General features: G+C 51.8%; 1 protein-coding gene across 1 annotated transcript in view; it reads right to left on the reverse strand.

Moving 5' to 3' along the window:
* Window positions 1–14,287: 14,287 nt before the first annotated feature.
* The window catches only part of TRAPPC12 (trafficking protein particle complex subunit 12), an 80,794-nt gene continuing 72,609 nt past the window's right edge, over window positions 14,288–22,472 (reverse strand). The window contains 3 exon segments of the mRNA XM_040622860.1: window positions 14,288–14,629; window positions 14,817–14,904; window positions 15,485–15,585. Of these exon segments, the coding sequence (XP_040478794.1) occupies window positions 14,387–14,629; window positions 14,817–14,904; window positions 15,485–15,585 (432 nt within the window). The 3' untranslated portion in view covers window positions 14,288–14,386.

The following is a 22,472-nucleotide window of genomic DNA, read 5'->3' on the forward strand; positions in this document are numbered from 1 at the left end:
CCCCCCCCCCCCCACGGGTTCCGTAACGGTGCCCTTCCCGTCCCTTCCTGTTGAGTTTCTTCTGTTGCTTCTCCACTGTCCGCACGTGGTCTAATGGGAGCCACGTGTGTTGCTTCAAGCAGCCACGGAAAGTTGAAAGCAGGAATGGTCTTAGATGAGGTCTCTCGTCTAGTGTGGCCTCATGCTTTAGCAGGTGATCCGTGTGAAGGCTGCTAACCAGTCTTTGTTTACCAAGTACGTCATGAAGTCTTCAGGGTAAGTGCTTGGTGGGGGCCCGTGGTGGGGTGTGGGCCCTGAGGCCCCGGGTCTGGCCTGTGCTGAGTGGGACCAGTGGGGTCGGGCTGGTCTTGGCTCTTGGTGCCACCTGTCACACGGGGGTGACAGCACCTGCCTCCAGGGGTGCGTGGGGTGGCTCTAGCATTTCACGGACCTCCCGTCCACGGAAGCTGCCGTCAGTCCAGTGCTGCTTGGCCACAGCCGCTCACGGGATGGAGGACCCTCTCCTCTAGTTGGCGGCTGGAGAACTGGGGATTACAGGTCCCCCCGCACTGGTGGGGCCTGGGTTTCAAGGGCCTCATGGGGTGGGGTCCAGTACCAGCACCCACTCCAGCCCTGGGTGGGCCTCCTGGGGAGGGAGCTGGGCACAGTCCTGAGCACCCAGGGAGAGTCAGAATGAGTGACCCATGCACACCCGTGTGGGTGGGTCACGCACATGTGAGTGTCACGGTATAAGAACTTGTTTTTTCTGAGCAGAGTGTCCCGTGCCCCCCACGCCCCCCTCACGGTTTTGGGAGCCTAGCTCATGGCCGAGGGAGCCCTCACTGTTCCCTGGTCACCTCAGCAGCCCTAGGAAGGTAAGCTGGTCTGTGCGTCCCCGTGTGCAAACCCGAGCTGGAGGGACCTGCTTGCCGTCTGCAGCAAGGGAGCTGGGAGCCGGCTGTCCAGCCAGCGGGACCGTCTTCAAACCACTGGTTTTTTACTGTAACAGAAAAACACAGTTTAAAGAAATGCTTATTGGGGGCCCCTGACTGGCTCAGTCGGTAGAACACGTGACTCTTGATCTCAGGGTCGTGAGTTTGAGCCCCACGTTGGGTCTAGAGATGACTTAAAAACTTTTTTTTTTTTTAAAGATTTCATTTATTTATTTGACGCAGAGCACAAGCAGAGGGAGAAGCAGACTCCCCGCTGAGCAGGGAGCCCATTGTGGGGTTCCATCCCAGGACCCCGGGATCCTGACCTGAGCCGAAGGCAGACGCTTCACTGACTGAGCCACCCAGGTGCCTCCTACTCAAAAAACATTTTTAAAAAATTAAAAAATGTGTACAAATGTAATCTCCCAGGACCCTGCCTGCTCCTTGCTCTCCTGGGGTGGTCCTCCGATGGGCTGCGCGGTTCCAGCGCCTGTCTGGCCAGTTCTGCGGGCGTGTGGATCTATGAGCAGTGTGTACATTTCCGTATCTCTAAGTGTTTCATCCTACATGCAGTTTTGCCGTCCTCACTATCCCTGCAGGTTTTTAGACGTGTGCACACTGGTGGACGTTGCATCATTCCTTTTAATCACCGTCTGCTGTCTAATTACAGAACCTATCACTAGGGTGTTTAAATCCCTTTTATTTTTTAAAAAGATTTATTTTGGACAGAATGTGACTGGGGGGAGGGGCAGAGGGAGAAGGAGAGAGAGTCTTAAGCTGACTCCGTGCTGAGCACTGAGCCCAACACAGGGCTCCATCCCGTGACCCTGAGATCAGGACCTGAGCCGAAATCAAGAGTCGGATGCTTAACCGACTGAGCCCCCCAGGTGCCCCTAAGTCCGCTTCTAAAAGCAAAATCTTCACCAATTTTGATGCTTCCCTCTCATTATAGGAAAAAGCAAATATACTCATTTTATGGAAAAATCTGAAGTTCAGAGATCTAGAAGGGAGGGTAAAAAATGACCTTTTGCCCAGTCTCTTGCCTGTCACGGAACACACAGTACTTGCACTTTGAACACATGCGCCGTTGATGTAAACGCCTTCCACTCGGTTTTCCCAGGTCATTGACACTCGCACAGTGTGGTCCTCGTAAACCCCTCTCACGTATAGGTGGTGGCTAATGAAACGTTCCCTTATTTTTCAGTATCATTACTATAACCTAATTTTAAAAAAATTACCAATTTTATGTGTCAGCGCACAAGCAGGGGGAGCAGCAGAGGGAGAAGCAGGCCCCCAGCTGAGCAGGGAGCCCGAGGCGGGACTCGATCTCAGGACTGTGGGCTCATGACCTGCGAGCCGAAGGCAGATGCCCATCCAGCTGAGCCGCCCAGGCGCCCCGCTACTTTCGACCCCCTGCCCGTCCTTCCTCCGGAGCTGCTGCAGCTCGCGCTCCTGCTCTGGGGGGGTTCTGCTCGCACGGGCTCACCTGGTGAGCAGGATCGCCCAGGGGTGGGTGCTGTGTTCCGGAGCGCCGATCCAGAGGGTGGATGGTGAGCCCAGAGCCTGGAGCAAGGGTTGAGGAAGGGAGAGGGGGAAGGTGCGTGAGCAGAAGGGTGGCGGGCCCCCTTTTCGGGGTGCCCACGGCATCAACCTGCGGGAAGTGTGGGGGCTCAGGTCCCCATAACAAACCCCACAGCTAGGGCTTCGACCGCAGAGACTGTCCCTCCCGTGGTGCTGGGGGCTGGAAGTCTGAGATCAAGGTGCCGATGGGCTGGTTTTTCTTGCGGTCTTTTCTCTTGTCTTCACGTGGCCTCTGTGCATGCATTCCTGGTGTCCCTTCTTGTAGGGACATCAGTCCTGTTGGATCAGGGCCCACCCTTGTGACCTCATTTAACCTTAATTCCTTCCTTAAGGGTCCATTTCCAAGTAGTGCCTCAATGGGGATGATGGGTTCAACCTATGAATTTGGGGGACATAATTCAGTGTGACACTGGAGGGACAGCATCCCAGGTGTGGGAAGCAGCAAGTGCAAAGGTCCTGCAGCAGGAAGGCATGCCTCCTTTGGCTGCAGGCCAGGGTGGCTAGAACGCAGTGGAGAGGTGGTGCGGGAGTTGTCAGGACAGACCTCCCTGAACTTCGGACCCTGGTTCAAGGAGGGGGGGCCGCCTCCTTTGGGGATGGGGACCAGCGGAGGGCTGGGGGCAGAGGGACACACAATTTGTCTGCCATGTGGGAACAAAACTTGGGGAGGGTGAGGAACAGAAGGCTGATGAAGTTGTAACAAACCCCTGTAATCCCTTAAGAAGAAGGGAAACAGGCTTGAAATCCCAGGTGCTTAACACGGCCACACGGTTCATGGTATGTAGACCCCACACCCTGAGTCCCTTTGTTGTCAGACTGAAGCCACAGACTTCATACAAAAACTGTATCGGGGGCGTGTGGTGTTCTAGAACACGGGTCCGCAGACTGCAGCCCTTGGCCAGCTATGGGCGGTAGCCTGTTTCTGAATGGCCCGCAAGCTCACGATGGCTTTTACAGTCTTAAAGCGGTTTGAAAACAAAGTCCAGCCGAAGCACAGTCTGCTAGAGCTGGCCTGTGGCCACAAAGCCCGACACCTTTGCGGTCTGGTCCTTCCCGGAACACGTGCGCCAGCTCCTGGTCCGGGACGCCGCCCGTGAGCTTGCTTCAGTGGCGTGCCGCACGGGAGGCCGTGTGGGGAGAGGGGGCTTCCGGGTGACACGACAGGACTTGGAGCTGGCTGCATGGGCTCAGCACAGCACCCCGCCCCCCAGGGCACAGGCGTGGTTTCGTGGTGCCCTTGTCCGTGGCCAGTGCTCCTGCCTCCTGGCGGACGTCCTGACACCTGCTGTGTAAGGCTCACTGAATTTGCTTCTAAACTTCATCATCTCTGTGACCTTTTTATCTGAACAGTACTTGTGTGCAGAATGCAGGGGACACGCGGAAATCGCACAGGTGCCAAGGTTTGAGGAAACCCGACAGTCCATTGCTTTTCCCTGAACAACCCGGGAGGAGGAGACGAAGCCCGACTGCTCCCGACGGGACAGGTGACGAGTTTATGGTCCGTGATTAGAATGGTTGGTAAGAAAGCGGACCTGGCTTTTGCACATGCAGGTCTTCACAGACGGCTCTGTCGGCTCCGCCGTGGCCGCGTGTCCCGGAGAGCGGCACCGCTCAGCGGTCTCCGTGCTTAGAGTCCCCTTGAGCGGGGTTTCGCCTCCGCCCCTGGCCCGGGAGACAGTCCAGCGCAGCCCCGTGTTTGTCCCTGAGGCGGGACAGGTGCCGAGCCCGGGAGAGCAGAGCGGCTGGAGAGCGCCTGGGGCCTGCCGGCGACAGGCTCCGGGTCTGGCTGGAGTGCGGACACCGTCGGGGCTCCGGCGGGGGCGGCGGCTCTGGAAGAGCCAAGCCCGAAGCCAACCACTCAGGTGAGTCCGAGTCTGGGCCGAGTCTCGGGATTGCAGGAAATCTCCATTCTCTTCCAGTCCGGTGACATCCGCTGGAGCCCCTTCTGGCCGAGCCGGTCCGGCCTCCTTCGCGCACTCCGGTGTTCTCTGAGGACGCTGCTCTGGGGCTGGGCGGTGCCGGTGGTCCTACAGGCTGCCTGGCCGCGTCTGGCCTGAGAGCAGGAGAGCGACCCCGGCGGCCTGGCCCCCACCGGCCCAGGCAGAACATGGGTCCTGCTTCGTCCCTGGAATCGGGCCCAGCTCCTGGTCTCCTCTTTTCCCTAAACAGCCCGGGAGGAGACGAAGCCCGACTACTCCCGAAGGGGCAGGTGACGAGTTTATGGTCCGTGATTAGAACGGTTAAGAAAGCTGATCTGCTGGCTCTTCCACGTGCCATTTTAACCTTAACAGACCTTAGCCTAAAGCTCTGCCCCTGTCTGCCCGGAGCCAGGGCACGCGGGGCCTGGGCCTGGGGGCAGGACGCGGGGGACCCCAGCTCGCCCTCTTCAGGCTGGTCCTGCTGCACGTCTGAGCTGCCTGCGCGTGTCAGGCTCTGTGGAGACACCCGACTACAGGAGGCGTGTGGGGATCATAGGAGGGGGACTCGGCCGGCTGAGTGGGGAGGCGTCCCCGGAGCACTGGAGGGGGCTCCCCGGGCTGCCCGCCGTGGTGGCTGAAAGGTCCCAGAGGGAAAGCAAAAGCGGGGTGAGGACTGGGGGCACCCTGGCTGCTGGGGGTGACCGACCCCACGGCGGAGCACCTGCGGCTGAGACCTGTAGGCTGCGCGGCCGGGGGCCCGTGGGTGAGGACGGTCAGTGTGAAGGTGAAGTGCCCAGGCAGCTATTAGACTCGAGATCCTTCTCTCTGCCCACAAGACCCTGGCCGGTCCCGGGGAGCCCGTGGGCCACCCTGCCAGGGAGAGGTGCTGGGCGGGAGCCTCCCCCAGATCCTGGGGCCATGTGCCAGCGTCTGCTGATGGCACCTGGAATGCCGGGAGGAAAGGTGGGTGACTCGGTACCACTGGTGCTGAGCTGTGTGGAGCCCCCTCCTTGCCTGGTGACAGGCAGGAGCCGCCCGCCTGTCCTGCTGGACGCCACCCCTGCCCCCAGCACTGTGGGATGCTGACCGCCCCCCCCACGCCCCCAGCACCACTGGACACCTGCATGCGTGGGCCACAGGGCAGCCAGCTGCCAGGACGATGGGTCTGTGTCCCCACTGTGTCTGATGGAACAGCCTTGATGGAGGGGTGTTGGTGTTCTTCCGGGTCTGTGTCGCCTCAGGTCCCCAGGTTCCTGCGGAGCGGGGTGCACTCAGGGTTAGCAGGTTACTCTGCTTGGCTCTGGGATAGATTCTAGGGATGCCTTTATTTTTTAAATTTTAAGATAAAGGAAAAGCACATGTGAACTAGAGCAGTCACACCGGTTACCCCAGGCAGGGCAGTGGATCCCCCCCGCCCCCCAGAAGGAGCCAGGTGGCCGCTCAGGTGCCCCGCAAACGCTGGGCTCCTGAGCCTGCAGGGCCTAGTGTGGCTCCCAGGCTGCCCTGGTGTCCTCCTGCCTGGAGTTCCTGGTCAGGTGAACAGGCTTGGGGAGGGAGGGTGAATTTGGGGGTGCAGATACCAATTTCCTGGGGGACCTTGGGTCCTGTCCCAGACTCACGTGGCTTCTGTCCTGCAGGAGCCCATCCAGTACCACCTGCCCTGTGCGCAAGTGACCACGGACAAATCCCTGCAGGACCCCTTGGGCTGTTGTGCCCCATCGGAGCGATGGGCCCTCTCACCTCCCCAGAGCCGCCAGGTTTGAAGCAAAACCCTCAAGGTGGAGGGATTCAAATGACCTCACCAGTTTTTATTTTTCTCCTTGAAGAGAAAGCTTTTAAAATCTCCTTTGTATCCAACAGTCCTTTTTGGCTTTTTCTCTCTAATGTATAATCTGTATTTCAACAAGCGTGCTGAGACTCTCTGCCTGGTAGAGACGCTATTTATGTGTTTTTATTTTATTACAAAAATGAATAGAAACACAGTTTTGCTTTATGCAATGAATGTTTATATGACAGTCTTTCTTTTCTTTTTTTTTTTTAAGATTTTTATTTGAGAGTGAACACAAGCGAGGAAAGGAGCAGAGGGAGAGGGAGAAGCAGATTCCTCACTGAGCAGGGAGCCCAGTGCGGAGCTCGATCCCAGGACCCTGAGATCATGACCTGAGCTGAAGGCAGACACTTAACCACTGAGCCACCCGGGTGCCCCTATATCACAGTCTTTAAAATGAATTATATTTTAAAATGTATTAGAAGAGCTAGATTTTTAAGTCCTCTCTATGCTCAGCATGGGGCTTGAAGTCCTGACCTTGAGACTGAGTCACATGCTCTGTCGACTGGGCCAGCCGGGGGCTCCTAGAAGAGCAACATCTTTAAAGGACCCTTCCCAGAATTTCTTTAGTGAAGAAATTCTCAGGTACTTTAGATTTTCTTTAAAAGCAGGAATGATTATTGACGAGAAGAATATGTCACCCCAAAAGATGCCACTTTCACATGTGGATTAGTTCGAGCTGAAGGCAATCAAGACCCAGCAGATGCAAGAAAAATTCTTACCTCTCAACTTCCTAGAGGAGTTTGGATAGGGGGCCTGGCTCAGAGGGAGCGGTTACCAGCTGTAAACTTTTACCTGCGTGACCTGCCATCCTACGAATGCTCCCGTCCCCTTCCTCCGCTCAGGGTGGTGCAGAAGCCTCAACTGCCCGGCTTGTCCTCGGGGGCTCATGTTTTTCTGGTCCCCATACGTACACAAACTTTTCCGTTCATCTGTTCAATACGCTCTTTAGATTATTAGACCAAGGAACCTAGCAGGTGGGGGAGAAAAGTCTCCTTGCCTGCAGCTGGGGCGGTCGGCAGCCTCTTCACAGGCCGGGCGGTGCTGCCTCTGCGGCTGCTGCAGCTGAGATCCTGGGCCTCTGACCAGTGCTGCCTGCAGGAGGTGAGGATGTTCACCACGTTCGTGTCCCAGTCTCTGCTGTAGGGTCTCCCGGAAGGGAGAATGGACAGTCCTTCCTTCCGTCTATAAACTCAGACTAGCGGAGCAGATATTTGTAGGACTAGGTCCTCGAATGTAAAAGTTTATGAGCACTCGGTTTCTGTCGATCCTTTTCCTCCTGGAGATGGTCACAGTTGTTGTCTTTGTTGTCTTTTGTCCTAAAGCAGAATTACCATCAGGCAGAACACGGGCACGGGCCCTGGGAGCCAGCCCCACGGACTGGTGTCTGTTTGGACACACGTTGCTGGGGGTATTGTGCGCATGAGGTAGACGCCTTGCCAAGGGGCCTCTTAGAAGCCACAGCTGAGAAGCTGGCCGGCACGGGAGGAGCATTTAAAGGCTGTGGGAGTGCTTGTCCCTGAACTCGTGGACTCCACGTTAGGGTAAGTTGGTCACGTAACAGGTTAGATGGACACCGGGTCACCCACCAACCTTAAAAAAAACTGCTGTCCAGTGAGGTACGCCGTGAAACACCACCAAGTCCCCAACACGGAGGCATGTTCCTCTCCGGTGTCAGTCTGGCTCTGAGACCCAAAGCTCGGCTGAAGCTGTTCATGTGCACAAGGAAAACACACGGGTTCCCGAGCATCTTGCTCCCGCCTGACTTGGTGACGGGCGAGCACGTTCTCCCTGGGCTCTGCTAGCCAGATGGCGCCCTTACTTGGGGGCCACGACCGGGGACCCGAGACCCTAAGCCACCGGCAGCACACTGTCCGGCCACGCCAGCTCTCGGGAATTTGTCATTCTGGGCCCGTCCAGCAGGGGCTTTTGTCCTCGCCGCCTTTGTTGTCTCGCGGGTGCTGGGGAAGCCCCCTTTCCAGGAGCGCCTGCCTGGTGTCCGAGATGAGTGGGTCACCAGAGGCACCTCATGTTCTCGTGGGAAACCAGACACACTCTTTACCCCAGTCTGACCACTCGTGACCCTCAAGTCTTGGTTCTGTGGCTAACGCCGGGAGCTCACTCCCGGGCCGTGAGGGCTGCACCTGCTGCGTTCTCCCGGAGGGGCGGGGGCTGCCTCTGCTCTCCACCTAGTAAAGCCTTCCCACTACTCTCGTCAACCTGCCGTCCTGCTCTGAGGGGCCAGAGGATGGATCCTCTGAACTGGCTCTCTTTGAAAGAAAAATGCTGGTATGTATGGAAAAGACCACACTGCAAAGTGCTTAAGAACGTACAACGGCCAGCGTGAGGGACTCCCTTAACTAAGTGCAAGAACAGATACGCTAACAAGACTAAACTTGACGTCCACCGTGAGTTCCCCTCCTTGAAGTCCAAAGAGTTACTCACCCTGTATTCTAGAACCGTGACCCCGGAAGCCGTAGGTAGCCACAGAGAGGGCGAATTCTGACTTGTCTCGCGTCCTGAGAACGAGCTTGGTCAGGTCGGGGCCTCCAGAATCTGGCCAGACACAAGTGCGGGGCGCGTCCCATTCATGGCCACATCTGGCTGGGCAGGAGTGTGGACTAACTGCCCTGCAGCCAGGGTCCCACCAGCCCGCGACCAGCCCCTGGGGCGTGACAGGGCAACGAAGGCCATTAGGAACTCCAAAGATCATGTAAGCAGTACCGTTAAAAGCAAGGGTTTCTAAATCAGACAGAATGGGATGCCTGTTTTAGTTAGTATGTGGAAGCCTCCAAAAGACTTAAACATTCCAAAATTGCTTTGTTGGAAGAACTGCTGTAGCTTTAATTTCTCATTAGCTTTTTACAAGAGGTTCCGGAAATGTCGGACAGGCTGACCGAGCTCTTGCTGCTCCCCCTGCCGCACTGCAGTCCCCAGAGGCTGCTGGGTGATGTGGGAAACAGAGGCAGGGGAAATTATTAAACGTCCTTACTCCCTACAGCCCACTGACAAGTCCTTGAAACAGGCAGAGTGACCTTCCTCTCGGGACTCAACTGCCTCAATGTTAATACTTCGCTGAGGGCAAAAGACAATCCCAGCCTGACCCCCCCCGCCCCCCATCCTGTAAGTCTACTTTAATGTATAAAAATTCCTTTGGGAATTTCCTTTATCTCTAAACCCCCCAAGATATGTGTTGGTCATCATCCCCACCGATAGACATCTGAAGGGTCTCGTGACTCAGGTTCTATGAGACAGTAATAAATGACCTTTCCCAGCAAGAGCTGCCCTCCCCCCCCCACCAAGGTCCTGGAAACCTTGCTTCCGAGATTCCTTAGAGACTGACGCTATAATCGGCCACTCCTCCTGACCCCAGTGCAGCTCTTTCTGCCCACGGGTCCTGTCCCCGTACTTTAATAAAACCACCTTTTTGCACCAAAGATGTCTCAAGAATTCTTTCTTGGCCGTCTGCTTTGAACCCTAATGTTCTTTCCTACATCACTGGGGATGCTCGCCAAAGGCCACAGTGAGAGAATGTCCTAAACGCAGAGTCCCCAGACGGATGACCTCCGGAACAGTAGATAAAAGGGCAGAAAGAAAGAGGGGAGGCCACTGGTGTGACCAAACTTGTGACCGCAGCCGATACTCAGAGGCTGATAGGATTATTGTTTTACTTAATTTTGTGCAGGCCTTTCCGCCCAAGCTAAAATAAAACTGTGTCCCCAGAGGGAAAGAAGCCTGAGGTCATTTAATCGGGTGGGGGGATCCGCCCCATTGACATTCAGGCTGCAACCCTGTTCTCCCGGGATTTGGAAAAAGGGTCTTGCAAATCTCTTCAAAACTGTAAGTGGGGCTCTAGAAGCAATTCCTAGCCCATCTATCTTTACCAATCCTAAAAGCTCTCCTACTCCTCTCTGTGTTCACAGACACAGAAAAGAGGACGCTGGGACGGGACTGTTCTGCCCTTCAGAACGGGGAAGCGAAACCTTTCACCAGCAACCACCCCGGCCCTGCGAGAACAGGTGAATGTACGCATCCTTGAACTCCATCCCACCGGTTCTGGACACACTCTGTGCCTTTGTGATGTTGACTTTCTACCCCCAGCTTCTCCAGGATCTCAGAGCAATGCTTTGAAATGCAAACTTCAGGGAGAGGCTTCTTGTGGCTGGGGCGGGGGGATGGGGCTTATGTACTTTTGGCTTCTTTTCAGAGAGGAACAAAAAGGTTTTTGGGTCTATTAGCAAACATGTTTTTGTGCCACATGGAACCAACTGTACTAACAGGAAGCCGAAGTCTCTAGAAATTGGCAAGTTGGCATACTTTACGATGTAGAGATCCTAACGTGACTGTTCACAATTGCTTGTTGGCATTATCACTAGAAACGTCTCCGACTTAAAAAATTCGGTGAAGCTATTAGGAATAATAAGGAAACCATTCCCATATGCAAGGAGAGTATGATTTTGGTAAAAGGAGGTCTGAGGAATGAAAATGCATTTTTGTTGAGGACAAAGAAAGCTGCAGGTTTGTGGAAAAGGAATCTTGTAGGCTTTTTTTTTTTTTTTTCAATTTTATTTGTCAGAGAGTGCATGCACAAGAAGGGGGAACAGTAGGCAGAGGTGGAGGGAGAAGCAGACTCCCCGCTGAGCAGGGAGCCCAATGCGGGGCTCGATCCCAGGACCCTGGGATCATGACCTGAGCTGAAGGCAAACGCTTCACCGACTGAGCCCCCCAGATGCCCCTGGAAAAGGAATCTTTGAAGAGAAATTTTAATGTGTGGCCAAGGTGGCTAAGGTTAAAATTTAGTTTTAATATCAAAAGTGGTACAAAATTGGTTTTTGCTCTTAAAGTGAACTTTTCTTGGACTTCAGATTAGCCGTTGACAACAGACTGAGTTTCTTTACCTTTTAAATGCGCCAGGAAGCCAAGATGCCAGGTCTTAGGTTTCTGGCACTTTGGCGAAATCAGCCTCATTAAGTAGTTTGACAGCCCTCTGCGACCCTCCTCAGTCAGGTGTCCAAACATGTTGACATTTTTGACAAACTTCCCCAAATCAAATTCTAAATAAGGCCTTAACTGACCTTGAACTAAGTTTTGAGAATTTACAGAGGGTCCCTGGACCATCTCAGATTTGTTCTCTCTTACACAAAGAACAATATTATGTTAAGTAGGCTTATCTGGTGTGAAATTACGTGGAAAGCATGTCAAATACGTGATGCTAAGCCTTCTTGGGTTGCACTGTAGGGGCGAACATTAACGTAAATGTTGTACAAATTACATGAAATTCCTGGAAACCTCGTGTGTCCTGGATAATGTTGGTCATAATTCCAGTTATCTTAAAACGTACAGAAATAACTAACTTGCTTTGTCCGTTCCATTAAGGTGGACACAACGGGCAGCGTAAGTCAGACTCGTCGGTCACAGACCGGTCTTGCTCCGCGGTGATGCGCGGCCACAGCCTTCCTGCAAAGACACCTCCCCTTCAGGGAGCATCAAGGAAAGGACTCTGACAAGGACCGGCTTCTGGGAATCCTACAATTGGAAACGTGAGCTGGGTAAGACTTTCTAGAACTAATGGCACATGGATTCAAGCGGCACAAGTGTTAGGCGGGACCGCATGAACTTAGGAGAAGAACTCGAATTCCCTGACTTCTGCTTTGAAACACTGCCTATTTTGTTTTTCCAGATCTAAGGAAACCTTCGTCTCTTAAGGTATCAACAATTTAAGATACACCTTTCTGAACAAAGATGAAGCAATTTTTCTCCCTGATCCCTCCAGAATCTGCCAACTTAGTCTTCTCATGTTAGAGGCAACGTACACGCACGAGTGTACGAAGAATCCGTTCTCGCAACAGGACACGACGGAATGCTGGTTATCTTACCAGGTCCTCTTTGAGAGCGATGTACAGACTCACATGATCAGCTTCCAGGAACTAAGGCTGACTTCATGGAGCCGGTAAAGACCCTGGGGGAACACCAGCCTGGCCCCTCGCTTACAGGGTTCCCGGCAGCTGGGCCTGGTGAGCAAGGAAGGGTCCTTCCTGGTAGGCCCCGGAACCTCAGGATATTCTGGGACCTTGAGAAGAGAGGAATTCACCTAAATCTGTATATATTGCAGGCAGTCTGACAGCAGGTCCTTGGTGTGGCTTCTTAGCCTGGAGAGGCTTTTGACGTTCATCGGACACTCCTTATGGAAAGTTCCAGCAAAGCAGACTTAACAGAGCCTATATGGTAAGCACTGCTCTTCCTCATTTCTGTAAATAACCAGGCCGGGTTTACCAGACTGAACTGGAAAGCAGGTCTAGTCTTGCTACGGTTGTCTTTGATGGAAGCAGGGCGGCTGCACAGAAACCTGTGTTTCAGTGACACGCCTTCATGGACAGCGGATTCTGGTGCTGCTCACGGGCTGTGAGGCTTGGTTTTCCACCTGTAAACTGGACTAGGTCCCAAATTCTTCTATTTTCCTCCTATATTTGGCTGCAGCTCTCCAAACTGATGTTTCCAGTTCCCGCCTGCCCTTTTCACTTGGAGTTGTTGAGAACTGAAACTGCCCTTCCCCTGCGGCCATGCAAGCTAGAGCCGGGCCCCCAGCGCGCACTCCGGGGAAGCCACCCCAGCGCCCGTGTGCAGAGTCTTTGTGCCGCTGCTGCATGGGCCACTCAGAACGCTTGCCAGCAACCGTCCGATTCCCACCGCCTGGCTCCACTGCATCTGAAGAGGCTCCAAGCTCCAGAGCTCAGAAATGGGGACGGCGGCCTGCTCCGGTGGCTCAGCCTCATTTCCCTCTGTCCCCACAGGAAGGCCTTTTATCCGACAACTGGTTACTCGCACCCGGGCCTAACTCGGGAGCCCTCCTGCATAGCTGCCTCCTGAAATGAGACGCACCGCTTAACGGAACCGACCTATTCACAGGACCAGGACACGAGGTCAGTGAGCTGGAGCCACCCGCCAGCGCGGTCTGGGGTGCAGACCTTCCTGGAGATTTCAAAGGTAGGGCTGAGGTGGGGGGAGAATATGCTGCTTTAGCAAGTGGATTAGTTGGAGCTGAAGACAGGGTGCAGCAGGTTTAAGGAAAACATTTACCTCTCCCTTCACTACTTAGAAGGGTCTGGATGGGGTCCTTGCTCAGAGGGGGAGCACTTTCCAGCTCTAAACTTTGATCGGAACGGCTTACCTGTACGTACAGCAGGGCAATGTTCTGTGAATCACCCTCCTCTCCCGCCGAAGCTCCAGGCCCCGAGCTCCTTCCTCAGCTCAGGATGGCACAGAAGCCTCAACTGCCTGGCTTGTCCTCGGTTCTCCTATTCTTATGGGTCCCTCGTACGTACGTAATGACACTTTTCTCCTGTTGATCTGTCTTAAGAAGTCACTTTGCTTATTAGACCCACCAAAGAACCTAGCAGGGTAGAGGAGCAAACTCCTCCCCTATACTCTGTAAATACTAAAGCAACTGTCCCGACATTCAGGATGGAAGAGCACACACACACCTGCACGTGCCTGGGTCACAGGTACCTCCTAGGCCACCTGCTCGCACACTTGCAGTGCTCCCCCTCGGCCGTACTGTGCGGCAGAAGCTCCTCCCCCCTGTGATGTACAGACCAGACGGCGGATTCCGTCACCCGTCGCCGGGCCTGTCCAACGTGTGTGGCGTCAGCTGACAAGGAATGAGATAAGAGCGACGCGTTTAGTTCTGGGAGGTGAGAGGAGGGAAGGAGAGAGGGTGCGTGGCAGGATGTTTGGTGTTTCTCTGTCTTTATGCCCGGATGTACTAGAGGGTTTAGAGTGAGAATCGTTTATGCTTTTCAGCTTTTCTCGGAGGACATTCGGAATTACTAGACGAAGCAGCTCGGCCTCCAAGAATCAATAGAAGGGACCCAGCGCCGCGTCTGGGCCACTGCTGCCCACGCCCACCATCCGCAGAGTACGCAGAACACGTTCACCCCGACCCCCAAACCCCGGCAGAGCGGTGGGCACGGAGCCCGCTGCAGTCTGACAACCTGCCGGAACAGTCTGGGCCTCCGCGGGGGTCGCGACGAAGACGACTGCGCCCCGGCCGCCGTGCAAGATTTTATTGGGTCCATCAGCCGTGTTCACGCATCAGCCGCAGTGTACAACATTTACAGGGGCCCCAGCGGCTCGAGAAGGCCGCTGTCCTACGCCAGCTTGAGGCACTGGGTGTTGAAGCTGTCCCCCTCCTTGCCGGCGACCGCCTCGAGCAGCGACTGCTTCTTCTGCGCGCTGCGGGAGGACTCCAGCTCGTACATGGTGGTCAGGTTGAAGAGCACGCTCTCGTGCAGGTACTGCTGGGGGGCCTGCTGCACCATGGCCTCCAGCTGCCGCAGGGACTCCTTGAGCTTGCCCAGGTAGAGCAGACACACGGCGGCGTTGTTGTTGGCCTGCAGAGGAGGACACGCACAGATCGGACCCGGCAGCCGGCTCGGGGGTCGCGTCCCATGCGCAGGGTGGCGGGAGCAGCTGAGGATGGCCCTGCTGGAGAGCCCCCCCCCCCGCCCCGCCCGCCGCCCCCTGGGATGGACGCCGGACAGGCCCCCGGTGTCAGCTCCTGGCTCCTGCGGGCCTTACCACGGCATTTGTTGGGTCAATCCTGAGGATTTCTGTGAAGAATCTGTGGGCTTCTGCAAAGTTATTCTGACCGAGGTGAAGGAACGCTCTGGAACATAAAGGACAGGTGGGGCAGTTACCCAGGGAGGGGTCAACGGCACAGACAGGGGCGGGCCGCATCTCCCGGGGGATTCTGAGCAGCCTGGTGCTGGGGGAGGGGCGCTGCAGCTGAATGAACCGCATCACGCGCCCTGGCTGGCAGCCCCAGCCCTCGTCAGGTGAAGTTAGGACCTCTGACTTAAGTGACTTCCTGCGCGACGGTGGCTTGCTGCGGTGGTGTGAGCTCTGCCCCGGGCACGGGCTCCATTTAATAACCCTCCGCCCCCACCCAGGCCCACACGGTGTGTGTGACTCCTGCGGACGTGAAAACGGGCGTGAAAGCCGCTGCGGGGCTAGAGAGAGTGGGAACGGCAGTACAAACAGCGCTTTGAGGGACGAGGGGAGAACAGTTTAAAATCCGCTAAGACTGAAAGGTGACTGAGTTCGAGGAGACAGCAGTGGGCGCATCGGGCGCTGACGGACTTCAGTGTCAGGCGCGGGGCGCGGGGCAGGAGCGCCTTCCGCAGGGGCTTTACTGGGTAGTCTGCGCTCTCGGGAGACTGGAGCAAATACAGTCTTAAGAGGTTTACCTGTTCATTAAAACCATTATCTTGCCTTGCAGTCCATCCAATTTCTGCGTTACTTTCTCCACATCTTGAAAATACTTCTCGGCTGTTTTTATATCTCCAATCTGTTTTGACAAAGTTGCTTAGTTCAGGTAACAAAGGGAGTAATAAGCGTACGTGTACACGTACAGTCGCCTGGCGGGTTAGGCTAAGACGACAGGTTTGTTCGTAGCAGGTGGGGAAACCCTGGTGACACCACTAATCACCAGGATACGGGGATGGTCAACACCCGTAGGTCAGCAATGAAGTTAATCACATGCCTTATTAAGTCTTAATTTTTAATTTGTACCTTTTGAAAGGAACTGTGGCACTAAGTAAAACAATAAAGGACTTTCAGAGAGCGGAGCAGGACCCTGAGCTCACCCGGGCCCATGGACCCAGCTGGATAACACACCAACGCAGACAACCCAGGAGACGGCACATCGAAGAGCAGGAAGGACAGAGCTGGGGGAGGGACTTAGACCCCGGGGGGGCGCGTGTGCGGGGAGGGGTGAGAAACAGATGATCACACCAGGGACTCCACATGGGCCAGACAAATCCCAGGGCATCTGGCTTTGAAAATCAGAGGGGCCGAATTCTGTGAGTTCTTACAACCAGCAGGACTTAAAGCCTGGAACTTTACTTTTTTTTTTTTTTTTAAGATTTTATTTATTTATGTGACACAGAGAGAGAGACAGCCAGCGAGAGAGGGAACACAAGCAGGGGGAGTGGGAGAGGAAGAAGCAGGCTCCTAGCGGAGGAGCCTGATGTGGGGCTTGATCCCATAATGGCAGGATCACGCCCTGAGCCGAAGGCAGACGCTTAACCGCTGTGCCACCCAGGCGCCCCAAAGCCTGGAACTTTAAAAACCAGCCGGCTCGGCTCTGGGAGAGCCCAGAGGTGACCGGAAGCTGGGTCCCTGCCCTCAAAGGGACAGCACAGCACACAGCCCATGAGGTCTAGATAGAAGCAGCAGTTTGAAAGTTGCCTGGGGCAGGAGGGAGGGAGAGTGCCTGAGGGACTTCTGCAGGAAAAGGGGAGTTGGTGGGCACCATGCCCTCCCCTGCCCCCAGCACAGCCACGCAACCGCCTGCATTCACGCCTAACCCGCCTGCACCGCACCCGGACCCCTCCAGCTGGGCCCACTTCAGGTGCGACAGGTCCCCTCCTGCAGGGGACCGGCACAAACCTTGCCAACAAGGCATCTCCTGAGCGCCCTGGGAAGATGCACACACCCTATTAAAACCGCCCTCCCCCGCACCCTCTCCCACATGCCTGTACACGCTTCACGGTGGCCGCCACGCCCTGTGGAAGGGCTGGTGTGCACAGCCTGTTGCACCGCGCCCCTGCCGGTGGGTGCTTTGCGGACTGGCCCTGGCCAGTCTGGTCTCTGCAGCAGCTGTGTGTCCTCTATGGAAGAGGACCAGGGCCACCTCATTAAAAGCATGCAACCCACCCGCTCCTTTCAAGGCAGGAGACATAGCTGACTTTCCCGACACCGACACAGGGAGGCAGAATAAGGGGACAGGAGTATGTTGCCAACGAAAGAACAGGACAAGATGCAGCAAGAGATCTAGGCAAGATGGGGGTCAGTACGCCTCACAGAGAGTGCGATGGTCGTGAAGATACTCGCTGGCCTTGAGAAAAGAGTGGAGGACGTCAGCGAGACCCTTAACACAGAGTAAAGAAGAACCAATCAGAGACGAACACAATAAATGAAATGAAAAATACACTCGATGGAATAAACAGCAGGTTAGAGGAAGCAGAGGAGTGAGTTAATGACCTGGAAGACAGAGTAATGGGAAGTAATCAAGCTGAGCAAGTGACAGAAAAAAAGATTATGCAAAACGGGAGAAGAGACTTTGGGAACTCAGTGACTCCACTGAGTGTAATAACAGTTGCGTTACGCGGATCCCAGAAGAAGAGGAGAGCGAAAAGGTGGCAGAACATTTACTTGAAATAACAGCTGAAAACTTCCCTAATCCAGGGAAGGAAACAGACACTCACGTGCAGGAGGCACAGAGAATTCCCAGCAAAGTCCACGCAAGGAGGGCCACACCAGAAACGCAGTAATTAAAATGGCAAAAAGCAGTGACGGAACTGGCAGCAAGACGGAAGATGAGGCTATTTTGCAGCAGAAACTTTCCAAGCAAGAAGGGACAGCGGGATGATACATTCAAAGTGCCGAAAGGGAAGACTCTGCATCCAAGACCACTCTCTCCAGCAAGTGTATCAGTCAGGACGGAAGGGCGCTCCCCTCGGCAGCACATGCACTGTACTGGGGATGGGCACTGGGTGTGACACGGAACAGTGAATCCATGACCACTACACCAACAGCTAATGATGTATTATACAGTGGCTAACGGGACACAATCAAAAAAATAAAACTGGAACAATACAGAGAAGATTAGCATGGCCCCGGTGCAGAATAGAAGGAGAAATGAAGACTTTCCCAGACAAAAACTAAAGGAATTCATGGCCACTGAACAAGTCCTACAAGAAATATTACAGGGGACTCTTTGAGTGGAAAGAAGAGACCATAAGTGACAGCAAGAAAAGTAGGAAACACAAAAGCAGTTAAAATAAGTATATCTATAAAAGTCAGTCAAGGGATTCACAAAATAAAAGGATGTGAAATATGACCCACATACCAAAAACCGAGGTGGGGGGAGGAGTAAAGAATGGGCTCAAACTTCAGCAAACACCAACATAACACAGGCGGCCAGACGCAGAAGATGCCATATACGAACAGAACGGCGACCACAACCAAACAGCAGTAAAAGATGTGCAAAGAATAAAGAGAAAAGAATCCAAGTACATCACTAAAGAAAGCCAACAAAGCATGCAAGAGAGAAAGGATCAGAGAAAAAGTACACCACCACACAAGTAACAAAGTGGCAATAAGTACAAACCTATCAAAAACTACTTTGAATGTACATGGATTTAATGCTCCAACCGAAAGACAATGGGTGACAGAGCGCATTAAAAAAAAAAAAGGGGGCGCGTGGGTGCCGCAGTCGTTAAGCATCTGCCTTCCGCTCAGGGCGGGATCGAGCCCCGCATCGGGCTCCCTGCTCCGCTGGGAGCCTGCTTCTCCCTCTCCCACTCCCCCTGCTTGTGTTCCCTCTCTCGCTGGCTGTCAAATAAATAAAATCTAAAAAAAAAAAAAAAAAGCCCTATCCATACACTGCCTACAAGAGATTCACTCTGTACCCAAAGATGCTTGAAGGTTTAAACTGAGGGGATGGAAAAACATTTATCATGCAAATTGATGTCAAAAGAAAGCCAGGACAGCAATGCTTCTGTAAGACAGGAAAGACTTTAAAAGAGCGAGACAAAGGGAGGACACTATATAATAATAACGGGGACAATCCAAAAAGATAGAACAATTGTAAATATTTATGCGCCCAGTATGGAAGCACCCAAATATATAAAACACTTAATAACAAACATAAACTCACTGATAATAATACAAAAATAGTAGGGACTTTAACACCCCACTTACATCAATGGACAAATCATCTGAACAGAGTCAATAAGAAAACAGTGGCTTTAAATGACACACTGGACCAGATGGATCTGACAGATGTATTCAGAACACCCCATCCTAAAGCCGCAGAATGCACATTCTTTTCAAGTGCACACAAAACAGTCCCCAGACAGATCACGTTAGGCCACCAAACAAGTCTCAACAAATTCAAGAAGACTGCACTTTTTCTGACCACGACGCTCTAAAACCAGAAGCGGACCGTAAGAAAAATCTGAGCAATACAGGCCACCTCAAGAAGCAGGAAAAATCTCAAGCGACCTAACCTTACACCTAAAAGAGGTAGAAAAAGAATAAACAAAACCCAAAACTAGCAGAAGGAAGGAAATGATAAAGATTAGGGCAGAAATAAATGATACAGAAACTAAAAAAAAACCACGGGGCGCCTGGGTGGCTCAGGCAGTTAAGCGTCTGCCTTCCGCTCAGGTCATGATCCCGGGGTCCTGGAGTTGAGCCCCGCATCAGGCTCCCTGCTCAGCGGGGAGTATGCTTCTCCCGCTGCCTGCTGCTCCTCCCCCGCTCGTGCTCTCTCTCAAATAAATAAATAAATGATCTTAAAAAAGAAACTAAAACAAAACAAAACACCAAAAATACCAAACAAACCCAATAAAACAGATCAATGAACCCAGGAGCTGGTTCTTTGAAGAGATTAACAAAACAGATAAACCTCTAGCCTGACTCAAAAAAAAAAAAAAGATTCAAATAAACAAAATCACTAACGAGAGAGAAGAACAACCAACAGCACAGAAATACAAACAATTATAAGAAAATATTATGAAAAATTATATGCTAACAAATTGGACAACTGAGAAGAAATGGGTAAATTCCTAGAAATATAAACTATTAAACCTAAGCCAGAAGAAACAAAATTTGAACAATCCAATTTCCAGCAATGAAATTGAATCAGTAATCAAAAATCTCCCAACAAACAAAAGTCCAGGACCAGATGGCTTCACAGGAGAATTCTACGAAACATATAAAGAAAAGCTAATACCTGTTCTTCTCAAACTATTCCAAAGAATAGGAAAGGAAGGAAAACTTCCAAATTTATTCTGTGAGGTCAGCATTACCCTGATACCAAAACCAGATAAAGACACCACCAAAAAGAGAACTATAGGCCAATATCCCTGATGAACATAGATATAAAAATCCTCATAAAATATTAGCAAACCCAATCCAACAATACATTAAAAAATCCATTTACCACAATTAGATGGGATTTACCCCTGGGATGCAAGGGTGGTTCACTGTTTGCAAATCAATTAACGTGATACATCACATCAATAAGAGAAAGGATAAAAACCCACGTGATCATTTCAATAGATGCAGAAAAGGCATTTCACAAAGTACAACATCCATTCATGATAAAAACCCTCAACAATGCAGGTTTAGAGGGAACATCCCCAACATAATAAAAGGCATGTATGAAAAAACTACAGATGACATCATACTCAGTGGGGAAAAATGAGAGCTTTTCCCCTAAGATCAGGAACAAGACAGGGATGTCCACTCACCACTGTATTCAACACAGTTCTGGAAGTTCTAGCCTCAGCAATCAGACAAGAGAAAGAAATAAAAGGCATCCAAATTGGTAAGGAGGAAGCCAAACTTTCACTATTTGCAGAAGACATGACACTATATATAGAAAACCCTAAAAACTCCACCAAAAATGTACTAGAACTGACAAATTCAGTAAAGTCCCAGGACTTTTAAATCAATGTATAGAAATCTACTGCACTCCTATACACTAATAATGAAGCAACAGAATGAGAAACCAAGGAATCAATCCCATTTACAATTGCACCCAAAATAAAAAAATACCTAGGAATAAACCTAACCAAAGAGGTAAAAGATCTGTACTCTGAAAACTAGAAAACACTGATAAAAGAAATTGAAGATGACACCAAGAAATGGAAAGACATTCCATGCTCAGGGATTGGAAAAACATCTATTGTTAAAACATCTACATTACAGCAATCTACAGATTTAATGCAATCCCTATCAAAACACCAATAACATTTTCCCCAGTGTTAGAACAAACATTCCTAAAATTTGTATGGAACCACAAAAGACCTTGAATAGCCAAAGCAGTCTTGAGAAAGAACAGCAAAGCTGGAGGCATTACAATTCCAGACTTAAAGTCTTATTACAAAGCTGTAATAATCAAAACGGTATGATACTGGCACAAAAATAGACGCACAGATCAATGGAACAGAACAGAGAACCCAGAAATGGACCCACAACTATGTGGTCAATTCATCTTTGACAAAGCAGGAAAGAATATCCAATGGAAAAAAGTCTCTTCAACATATGGTGCTGGGAAAACTGGACAGCTACATTCAGGAGAATGTAACTGGACCACTTTCTCTCACCATACACAAAAATAAAATAAAAAATGGATTAAAGACGTAAATGTGAGACCTGAAACCACGAAAACCCTAGAAGAGAGACTATAACCTCTGTGACGTCAGCTGTAGCAACATTTTTCTAGACATGTCTCCTGAGGCAAGGGAAGCAAAAGCAAAAACAAACCAGTGGGACGACATCGAAATAAAAAGCTTCTGCACGGTGAAGGAAACAAGCAAAACTGAGAGACAGCCTACTGAATGGGAGAAGATATTTGCAAATGACGTATCTGATAAAGGGTTAGTATCCAAAATATATAAAGGACTTACAGAATGCAACACCCAAAAAACAAACAATCCAATTAAAAAATGGGTAGAAGATATGAGCAGACATTTCTCCAAAGAAGACACACAGATGGCCAAACAGACACATGAAAAGATGGTCAACATCACCCATCATCAGGGAAATGCAAATCAAAACCACAACGAGATATCACCTCACACCTGTCAGGTGGCTAAAATCGACAGCCTAAGAAACAACAGGTTGTGGAGAAGGGGAACCCTTGTGAGCCGTTGGTGGGAATGCAAACTGGTGCAGCCACTGTGGAAAACAGTATGGAGGGTCCTGAAAAAATTAAACATAGAAACACCATACGACCCATTAATTCCACTACTAGGTATTTACCCAAAGAAAATGAAAACACTAATTCAAAGGGATACATACACCCCTATGTTTACAGCAGCATTATTGACAATAGTGCCCATCAACTGATGAATGGTTAAAGATGTGGTGTGTAGGTACACAGACAGTGGACTATTACTCAACCATAAAAAAAAGAATGGAATCTTGCCATTTGAAACGACGTGGTTGGAGCTAGAGAGTATAAGCTAAGTGAAATAAGTCAGAAAAATACATACTACAGAATTTCACTCATATCTGGAATTTAAGAAACAAAACAAATGAGCAGAGGGGAAAAAGAAAGAGACAAACCGAGAAACAGACTGCTAACCACAGAGAACACAGGGTGGTGAGCAGAGGGGAGGGGATGGAGGATGGGGAAACAGGTGATGGAGACTAAGG

This window comes from Ursus maritimus, unplaced genomic scaffold (genome assembly GCF_017311325.1).
Source record: "Ursus maritimus isolate PB19 unplaced genomic scaffold, ASM1731132v1 scaffold_6, whole genome shotgun sequence".
Classification (NCBI taxonomy): domain Eukaryota; kingdom Metazoa; phylum Chordata; class Mammalia; order Carnivora; family Ursidae; genus Ursus; species Ursus maritimus.